Source organism: Vigna radiata, chromosome 6 (genome assembly GCF_000741045.1).
Source record: "Vigna radiata var. radiata cultivar VC1973A chromosome 6, Vradiata_ver6, whole genome shotgun sequence".
NCBI lineage: Eukaryota > Viridiplantae > Streptophyta > Magnoliopsida > Fabales > Fabaceae > Vigna > Vigna radiata.
The window spans coordinates 24,381,343-24,391,563 of NC_028356.1; the positions used below are offsets into that span (position 1 = coordinate 24,381,343).

The 10,221-nt window shown below is 34.4% G+C and overlaps 1 protein-coding gene across 1 annotated transcript; it reads left to right on the forward strand.

The window, feature by feature from the left end:
* The first annotated feature begins 516 nt into the window (after positions 1-516).
* Positions 517-4,166, forward strand: LOC106764095 (serine/threonine-protein kinase PEPKR2). The gene is made up of 4 exons (XM_014648321.2): positions 517-597; positions 736-1,480; positions 2,702-2,998; positions 3,481-4,166. The coding sequence occupies exons 2-4, from the start codon at positions 784-786 to the stop codon at positions 3,831-3,833; spliced, it is 1,347 nt and encodes a 448-aa protein (XP_014503807.1). The 5' UTR covers positions 517-597; positions 736-783; the 3' UTR covers positions 3,834-4,166.
* Positions 4,167-10,221: the final 6,055 nt, after the last annotated feature.

The following is a 10,221-nucleotide window of genomic DNA, read 5'->3' on the forward strand; positions in this document are numbered from 1 at the left end:
TGAAAACTAAATCTAAAAAAATCAATCAATTTGGATTTTGAACAGTTAAGAAATCGTAATTGTAACTTTAATATAGACGACCAAACAACTTTTGCCGTTAAGGATGTCATGAGTTGGAATCAGAAGAAACAAATTCCCACGAACCCAAATTGCATGTCATAGCGACCAATCCATCTTCTCATTTCTTAAAACGGTCTATCGAAATTGACTGGGCTTCATTTGGGTCATTGAATCAGCAGCAGGGGGCCCAGTTGAACCAGCAGATGGGGCCCATCTGTTGAACCACGTGTCGACAATCTTTTTCGGTTGGTCTATCCAACCTATAAAATAAACTAAACGGAAACGCCACGTCACGTAACCTAAATCTTGTCCGCATATCCAAGCCCTCACTTGTGCCAATAAAACAACCAACGACCAAAACGAGGCCCTCCTATATTCTTATCGTGGTATGCTCCACACCAGAATATCACTCAGAATATCCTAGTCTATATATAACCATCTAAGCAAATGATAGATCGAGAGTGTCACAGTGAGAAGACTCTTTGACTCGAGAACAAACAAGCACCGTCGTGGTTCTCTTTTCTCGCGTGCCGTACGGTAATCCTAACCGAACTCAGTCACTGCTTTACTTCTTCACTCATTTACCCCAATCACCGATCCCTTGATTTTAGGGTTTCACCCTCGATTTCTGGTTCTCTCACTGCAACTCATCTGAGAATCTTTATTTTTCTTCAGATACCGGTGTTTTTTTTGACGGGAGACAGGATCGTGAACTATCCACGAATGCGATCACCGAATGAGATGAAAAAGAAACGAAAGGAAAGCGAGGCCAGTGAGCGGTCGAACTGGCCGGAGGTTTCGAGGTCGCATTACTCGCTGGAGCGTGGTTCGAGGTTTAACAAACGGTGCAGGGAAGACGCCGTAGCCACGGTTCCCACTCGCGGCGCGTCGTCACTTTTGACTGCGGCGCGGGGATTGAAGCGGAAAATAGGGTGCATTGACGATGCCACGCGGATGGGGAGGAGCGTGAGGATCGAGGACGATTACGTGATCGGAGGGAGCACGATCGGGCAGGGGAAGTTCGGGTCGGTGACGGTTTGCCGCGCACGTGCGGGGGGCGTGGAGTACGCGTGCAAGACGCTGAGGAAGGGGGAGGAGACGGTGCACCGCGAGGTGGAGATAATGCAGCACGTGTCGGGGCACCCTGGGGTTGTAACTCTGAAAGCGGTGTATGAGGATGCGGAGTGTTGGCACCTTGTGATGGAGCTGTGCTCCGGGGGAAGGTTGGTTGATAAGATGAGGGAGGGGCCGTGTTCGGAACACGTGGCCGCTGGGATACTGAAGGAGGTAATGATGGTGGTTAAGTATTGTCATGATATGGGCGTGGTGCATAGGGATATTAAGCCTGAAAATGTTCTGATTACTGGAACTGGGAAGATAAAGCTCGCTGATTTTGGCCTCGCCATCCGAATTTGTGAGGGTAAGTTGATACGTGATATATATGTTTGAGTGATCGGTTTGGTTATATTAGGTTCAATCAAGGTCTTAGAATATGAGCTTTAGTAAATAGGCTGTGATTATGGGTTTGTGATAGTTGACATCGCAGGATAAATGTCGCCGCAAACGTTTTTGCGGCTAACGATTGCGAATTTATCGTGATCTTGAAATTATGGGAAATTGCGCTGACTGAGACTCTGGTTTTGGTTGCAGATTGGAGTTTTGTGACAAATGTGGTTGTTGCAGATTGCAATTTCTTTTCAATCCTTAACTTTTTTGGGAATTGCTAGCATCGACCGCTGCAATTATTGTTGCAGTCTTAGTCGGGGCTTTCATGGTGATTCTTGACATTGTTGTAATAGAATGTTGTGGTCACCTATATTTGAGGCGAGGATTGTCTTCTTTATTTACATATTTTGATCATTTCACTATTTCATATGTGATCACTGTTTCAAGATTTTTACAAAGTCTTTGCAAATGCAATCGCAGTAGCATGAGCTGAAATTTTCAGCTATTTTCTGCTATATAGGATTGTGATAAAAACCGTAGCTGTGACTGTGACCACAATTTAAAGTCTTGTGTTTAATTGACAGTCCTTGTTGAAGTAAATTGAAAATAGTTAATGTTGTCTTGAACTTGTTTGATAGTGGGAAATTATACCCTGCTTAGTCTGTTAGTAAAATTTCTAGGCGGGTATGCAAGTGTTTTTGACTATGTGATGAAAGTGTGAAGAAATTCTAACGACATTTTAACTGAAACTGTTGCTGATGGTGTTAATTTAACTAGTATTGTTAGTTACAAGAGTAATTGAATTTTGGAATGGATCCTATCATGTTAAAAAGATGATTTCTTAAGTGTGATGATGTCACCATTGACTGTATAAAATTTTCACTTTATTTTTCAATATTTTATTTACAAAATTTATATATAGCTGGAGAGAAATCATCCCCACAAAGTGTTGCTTCTGTTGCGACACTAAAATCAAATGCAAGAAGTTGCAGAGTCAAACACTAATGATAAATTACATATTTAGTTTGACATTTGGAGTCTCAAATCCACGGACGTGAAAAATTAAGTTATTTATAGTAATTTTAGTTTGGGTGGGGAAATATAACATGATTTGTAATTTATACAGCGTTTATTGGACTTGTGTTCAAACACGTCATTGATACCTTGCCTAATTGTTTGAAAATTTGTATTGCAGGTCAGAATTTGAAAGGTGTGGCTGGTAGCCCTGCATATGTTGCACCAGAAGTATTGTTGGGTAGATATTCTGAGAAGGTGGATATATGGAGTTCTGGGGTGCTCCTGCATGCTTTGTTGGTTGGTTTTCTTCCATTTAAAGGCGATTCACAGGAAGCAGTTTTTGAGGACATAAAAAATTTCAAACTAGATTTCCAAACGGGGGTGTGGGAATCGATATCTAAACCAGCTCGAGATCTTGTTGGGAGAATGTTGACTAGGGATGTTTCAGCAAGGATAACAGCCGATGAAGTACTGAGTAAGTTTATGATAGATATATTATCGAGAGCTTGCCTGCTTTATCTTTTTCTCTGGACTATTAACATACCAAAGATTTTATTCAATTTGATTTTTAGTTGTTGTTAATTTAATCTTGAAATAATTAACATAGATAGATTTCCTGGTTTTTATTGAAACCATGTTTGTCTCGCTCATAGATTCTTATTAATGAGAGTGGTTTACCTTGTTTTGACAAACTGAGCTGATTTGTAAATGCTTGAGTGGGGGTCAGTTATTTCTTTTTCTTGTTTGGGATAACAGTGAGAACCTACTACTAGTTTTACATGATTCTGTCGTTTTTATTACATACTGCCCTTGTATGTGGATAAAGTCTCTTTTCCCCAATTGCTTTTACTTTTAATAACAAAATTTAAAGCTGTACTTTTACGGACTGATGTATTGGTTCAGTCTTTCGCACTCGTTGTGTGCATGTTAAATTAACACTCCGTGGTTCATTTTCAGGTCATCCATGGATATTGTTCTATACGGCGCAAACATTGAACAAGCTGCCAGTTAAATCAAAAATGAAACCCCAAAATGCTGCTACTTGCCACAAGTTTGTTTCTGCACCTGAATCTGGGTTTGGAGGAAACAGGATGTATAATTGTTCCCTAAATGGTTCAAGCTCGTTTTCGTCCTCTGAAAGTGGCAATTCAGAATATGATGGTGACTGTGAGTGGATTGATGCCCTTACCACTGCGGTTTCACATGTGACGATATCCGAAGCTAAGAGGACCAAGCTGTGGGGTCCCACTGGTCCATTTGATTCACAAGGTTCATCTAACTTGAAGACTAACCTCTGTAAAGCATTCTGACCAACTGACAGAATGACACCGACCGCATACACCACAATATCGACTGCTTTAGCTGCGGTTTATAATAAACTTAGCCCAACAAATTCTACAGTTGGCAAAAGTGGATTTCATGCTAACATCCCATATAAGGTTGACCGCTGGGTACCAGTTTTAGTGAAAGATCTAATTACATTAAATCTTCTTTTGTTCCTTTGTCCATATAACCTCCTTGTGTAACCCCAGTTGTACAGAACTAGTACATATAATGTTAATGTGTGGCTGCATGATTTTACTCTTGCAGGAGAAGGGGTTTTAATTGGAGATTTTTTTTCTGGCATAATGCTATTATAATTACGAGGATACCACGTTTTAAATTATATTTACCAAACTAGCACGTTTTTCTAATTTATCTTTTATTTATTTTTCTTATAATTTAAGTATTTATATTTTAATTTTTTTATAATCTTAGGTTAGAATTATATGTTTTAATATTTTTTTTATAAAAAATTTTGTTTTTTAAATATTCATAGAAAAAGTATATTAGAATTGGATTTCCAGCAAACCAAATTTTAACTTATAATTTAAACTCTTTATTAGGCCTTAAAAAAAGAAACAATGGTTATGTACATCACTTCAAATGTAGCACACCACCTTGTAAATGAAGAAATCAATGACCTAATCTCATTATTGGTGCAAGGAACACCCCAATAGCATTGAACTGACTCATCCATATAAAAAAAAAATGGAATAATTTTACAAAAACAGAGCAAAAACCATCTTGGAGATTGAGTTGACTCACCCATATCAAAAAATTGGAATAATTTTACAAAAACAGAGNAAAAACCATCTTGGAGATTGAGTTGACTCACCCATATCAAAAAATTGGAATAATTTTACAAAAACAGAGCAAAAACCATCTTGGAGAGTGTTATTGTTCCACCTGGGGAGTATAGTTAAAGTTTTTGTACAAATTTTTCTTTTTCCTCTAGTAATCAATTACAGAGGAAAAATTGGAATAATTTTACAAAAACAGAGCAAAAACCATCTTGGAGAGTGTTATTGTTCCACTCGGGGAGTATAGTTAAAGTTTTTGTACAAATTTTCCTTTCTCATCTAGTAATCAATTACAGAGGAAAATAAGCAGCAAAGGTCAGTAAAACAAAGTTGGGAAGTGTTTCTCATCCAAAACGAACCATTACTATCTAATTCATTTTGGATGAGCGACACTCCCCAATTTTGTTTTTCTGACCTTTGCTGGTTGTTTAGCTCTAAACTTTCTCCACCGAATTCCAAATGAGTTGATTATTGTTTTGTTGGAATCTAGACTCAGAGCTTTCAAATGACTACTAACTCATAGTTTTTAGACCACTATACTAGATGCAGTTAATTTCACAAAAAAAAAAACGTTTTTCTAAGCTTCCTAAATGAGTTTACTTTGAAGTTATTGTTTCATGTTTCTTATTTTAGATGAGTGGGTGAGTTTAATGGTCATGGGTGATGTTTATTGCACCAATGAACACATTAGGTCATTCAGTTGTTGAGTAAAAAGTTTATTTAGGTGCTTTCATGTAAGTTAGATGTGTTCCATAAGCATTGCTGGTCATTTTTTGCTCTGGTAATCAATTATAGGGGTCTTGTAATTGATTACTATATGAAAAAGGATAATTTGTATAGAAACTTCAACTATACTCCCCGGCTAGAACAATAGTACTCCCCAAGATGGTTTTTGCTCTGTTTTTGTAAAATTATTCCATTTTTTTATATGGGCTAGTCAGCTCAATGCTATTAAGTGTGTTCCTTGCACCAATGATGAGGTTAGACCATTGATTTCTTAAAAAAAAATGTCTATTTATAAGGTGGTTTGCTCCATTTGAGATGATGTGCATGACCATTATTTCCATTTTGAAGGTCTAGTAAAGAATTCAAAATATAAGTTAAAATTTGGTTTGCTGGAAATCCAATTCCAATATACTTTTTCTATAAATGTTTAAAATATAAAAGTTCTTATAAAAAATATTAAAATATACAATTCTAACATAAGATTATAAAAAAATTAGAATAAAAAATAAAAGTCTTTAAAAAATTAATATCAAAAATATAAAATTCTAACCTAACATTATAAAAATATTAAAATATAAATACTAAAAAATAAAAGTCTTTATAAAAATAATATTACAATATAAAAAATAAACTTAAGATTATATATATATATATATATATATATATATATATATATATATATATATATATATGACCGATTTGTTAGAAACTGAATTCTAAAGTTAAGATTAAAAAAAAGAATAAGTTCGAATTAAGTTTCGCGAAAACTGAATTCTGATTTTTTTTTGAAGAAAAGTGTATTAGTTTGGTAAATATAATTTAAAGTATGTTATCTTCGTAAAAAGAAAATCTTTAATTGATGCAATATATTATTAACTCTTGTTTGATGAAAACTTAAAAACTGTTTTCTTGATGAAGATTTAAATCATAACTTGTTATTGGACTGCTTGTATTCCAATAAATTTTACTTAGTACTTTAAATTTTAAGGTGTAGCCTTCGTTTTAAAGAATTAAAATTCTAATAGGATAGAATTTCAATGAAGTAATTTAGTGAATACCCTCAGAAAAAAAAATCTGTGGCATGACTTGATAACTGTACTCTCATGATGAAAGCATGCAGTAAAACTTAAGATGGGATGCAAAAGGGACCATTAAATATGGTAACATATTCGGACAGTTAGGACCTTGCGGGGAGGTGGAGTTATTACTCCATATTTGGCTGGTTTCTATTTTTCTCTCCATTTCGTTTGACGGGATGCATTAAAGGGGTCCCATAAGCAATACTGAGAAAGATGGAAAGGACTAGGGGAAAACAGGAACAACAGTGATATGTTGTTCTCCTCGATGTCAAAAGAAAAAGACAAATTTAACTCATAAAGAGTAATTTAGGATTGTGTTTTCTTGATTAAATAAGTTTCATGTTTTTTATGATTCATTTTTATTGAGTATTTAATATATTTTAATTGTTTGCTTAATAAAATAAATATCTTGATTTAAGCTTTATTTTTAATACATTTTAACAACTTAACTTAGAAAATATATATTAGAATTTATAGGTGTTTTAAAATAATCAGACCTAGTATTTTATGAATACGTTTCATTACCTAAAAGACTTACCATCTCTCTAAAATCCATTCTTTGAGTTTTTTTTTCTTTCTACGATTTTTGACTCTTGACTTATCTGTTTGACAATCATGATGTGTTTAGAAGATCACGACATTGAGTTCTTCATTCTTTACCGATTGGTTTTACTCATTTTCCTTAATTCTTAGTTTAGGACACATGTAATTAGGATTTATCGCATGTATCATCTAATATCTTTTTCTAGCTCCTTGTTTATTAGCGGTCTTAGGCAAGGGTGTCAAACTCGAGAGTTTACGTAAACTCGTGAGAGTCTAGTAAACACGACTCATAAACTCGAGAGTTTTACTCTGCATAAAAAAAAAATATAAATAACATCCTAATTCAAATAAAATAACAAAATTATATAAATTGAAATACATAAGTTCATAGAAATATTGTAAAACATAAATTGAAATGTCAAAGTCTCTATGTCTAATCATCTACTAATGGGATCATCATCTCCACCATCATCTCTATCATCATCCTCATCTAACTCTTTCTCTGACGAATGTTGTGCATCCTCATTATCCGCAAATGTTATGTTATCAAGATCAAGAGCATCTAGAGCACAATCTGTTGTTGCTCCATCTAAATGAACATTTTCACCATCATTTTCACCTTCAACTTGCTCAATCTTAACAACATCATCTGCCTCTTCAGTTATCCATTCATCATCCAATTCAATGTCATCAAATGGAAGAGCTACAATTTTTCAAAATTTTCTGCTTTTCAACTTGGAGTTATACATCACATAAACTAAATCATATCTTTTTTATGCAAACTATTCCTTCTCTTTGTATGAATCTAAAATGAAATATAATATTTTTAGTGAAGATATAAACATAATAAAGAAATTTATAAGTTAAAACTAATTTAAATTACCATTTCAAATGAGCTCCAATTACGCTCACATCCAAAAGAACTACAAGTCAAGCTTAGAATTCGAATAGCAAATCTATTCAACTCCGGAGTTCCATCACTAAACATGTCCCACCATTCCCTAGGATTTAACTCTTTCCTACACTCCTTTGCATCCTCCATTCCAAAAGGTCCTCTAGCATAGTGAAATTCAACAATTTGTAAATTAATTTTTCTACTTTCTACCATATCTGGTATCAATCTTCTCATGCACATATACAATCCTTCTTTCCCCTCTCCACCACCATCACATCTAAAGTTAGGTTCATAGTTGAAATTGAGGTTCAAAAAATAGGCAGTTGCATACAAAGGCCTATGAAGTTGATAATCCCATTGAGCATAAATTATTATCCAAACCTCTTCATAACTACATCAATTATGCTATATCAGAAATAATTTCACACATAAGTAATTAAACATTGAATGGGTAAAAGTTTGAAAATTTACCTCTTTTTGATATTGTTAAAGTTAGACCCAATCTTCTCTTTTGCATAATCCATCTCTTCCTAAATGAAACCCATTGCGGGTTTTACATTTGAGTCCACTAATCTTAAGACCATCATAAGATGGGCAACAACTTTTAAGCATGTGGAGACATTCTTCCAAAATTGGCTAGCTAATACCACATGTCCTACTTTTCTCCCCTCTTGTGAAGTTCCAAACTTGATTGTCTTCCATTTCTTAGAGCTAAACATGGTCAACAACGATGCTTACAATTCATGAAGACAAGCAAGAGTTAAATAAGCCGTGGAAAATCTAGTCACACCCGGTCTTATCAAGACTCTACCTTTAGTAAACTTTTTCAACAAGGAAATCAACATTGATCTTCCATAAATGTAAGTGGTAATCTTTCTTCCCTTCTTAATGATCAATTCATGGACCTTCAAATATCAAATTAATGCAATGTGTTGCATATGAAGTCCAATACATTTTTTTCCCTTTTTTGCATCAATAACTCTCCGACTGCCTTGAAATTTGCAACATTATTAGTGACAACTTGAACAACATTTTCTTCTCCAACAAACTCGACAACATCATCCAACATTTGGAAAACTTAATCAACTTTTTTTGAAATGTTTGAAGTGTCAAGTGAGTAAAGAAAATCTGTCTCTTTAGGTCTATTCACCAAGAAGTTGCAAATAGAACATATTTTTCTATCCGTCCAACCATCACACATAATTGTACATCTAATTCTCTTCCATTCCTCCTTATAATCCTCAAGGATTGCATCTTTTTTTTTTTTCACAGCTTGTTTCAAGAGCTTCTCTATAATATCATGATAAGATGGTGGTTTGTATCCAACTCCATACTTACCAATCATTTCACACATCTTTGAAAATGTTGGATTTCTAATTACATTAAAAGGAATGACACTAGTGTAAAAGAATTCAGCCACTTGAGCATCAACTTCTTTGTATCCTTTTTTCATCATTTGATTTATAATTTCTAGAACTCTCCCTTTGGTAGTAATAAATTTTTGTTTTGCTTTAAAATTGAATACCTTTGTCCTCCTTCAACACTCTCACTTTCTTCTTCATCTTTGTTGAAAATAGAATGGCTTAGTTTCAACACCAAGAGGGGGGCTGAATTAGTGAAATACAAAAATCAGAGTCTTTTCAAAATCTATTTCAGAAAAGGGAGAACTTTCAAAAGTTTCTTGAAACTCAAGGAAAAAGATTATTCAGGTGTAGCAGAAAATAGTTGAATATGTTAAATGTAAAGTCGACTTGAAATTTTAAAAGTTTAGGGATAGAAGATTCAAACGCAATTTTTATACTGGTTCGTCCAAATTGTCTACATCTAGTGTCCTTCCTCTACCCTGAGGCAAATGCACTATAATGGTCAAGGTTTTTACGACAAGGTTTCTATAAAGATCTCCACATCAAAATATAAAACACCTCTCTAACCCTCTAACCAAAATATAGGCATACAACACACAAAGAAAGAAGCAAGATATCCCCTTTCCTACAGTCTTTGATAACTTTGAACAATCCTCAAAGTTTCCCAGAATGCAACACGTCCTCTTCCTGTAATCACAATAAGGCATCCACAATCTTCACAAGATCGAGAGAAGAATTTGATCATGTATCAAAAACACCTCACTGTATAGTATGATCAATCTGTCTCTTAGCATAAACACTTGCTCTTCAATTAACCACCAAAGAATGATCACCACCGTCTTTCTTTATGCGTTCTTGGAGCTTTAGCACTTTCTTCAAATCTGAAAAGAATAACTAAAATCGTTAAATTCACAAAAGTCATTGTAGAAATCAAATTTGCATCTATTTATAGTTTATCATGAAACAGA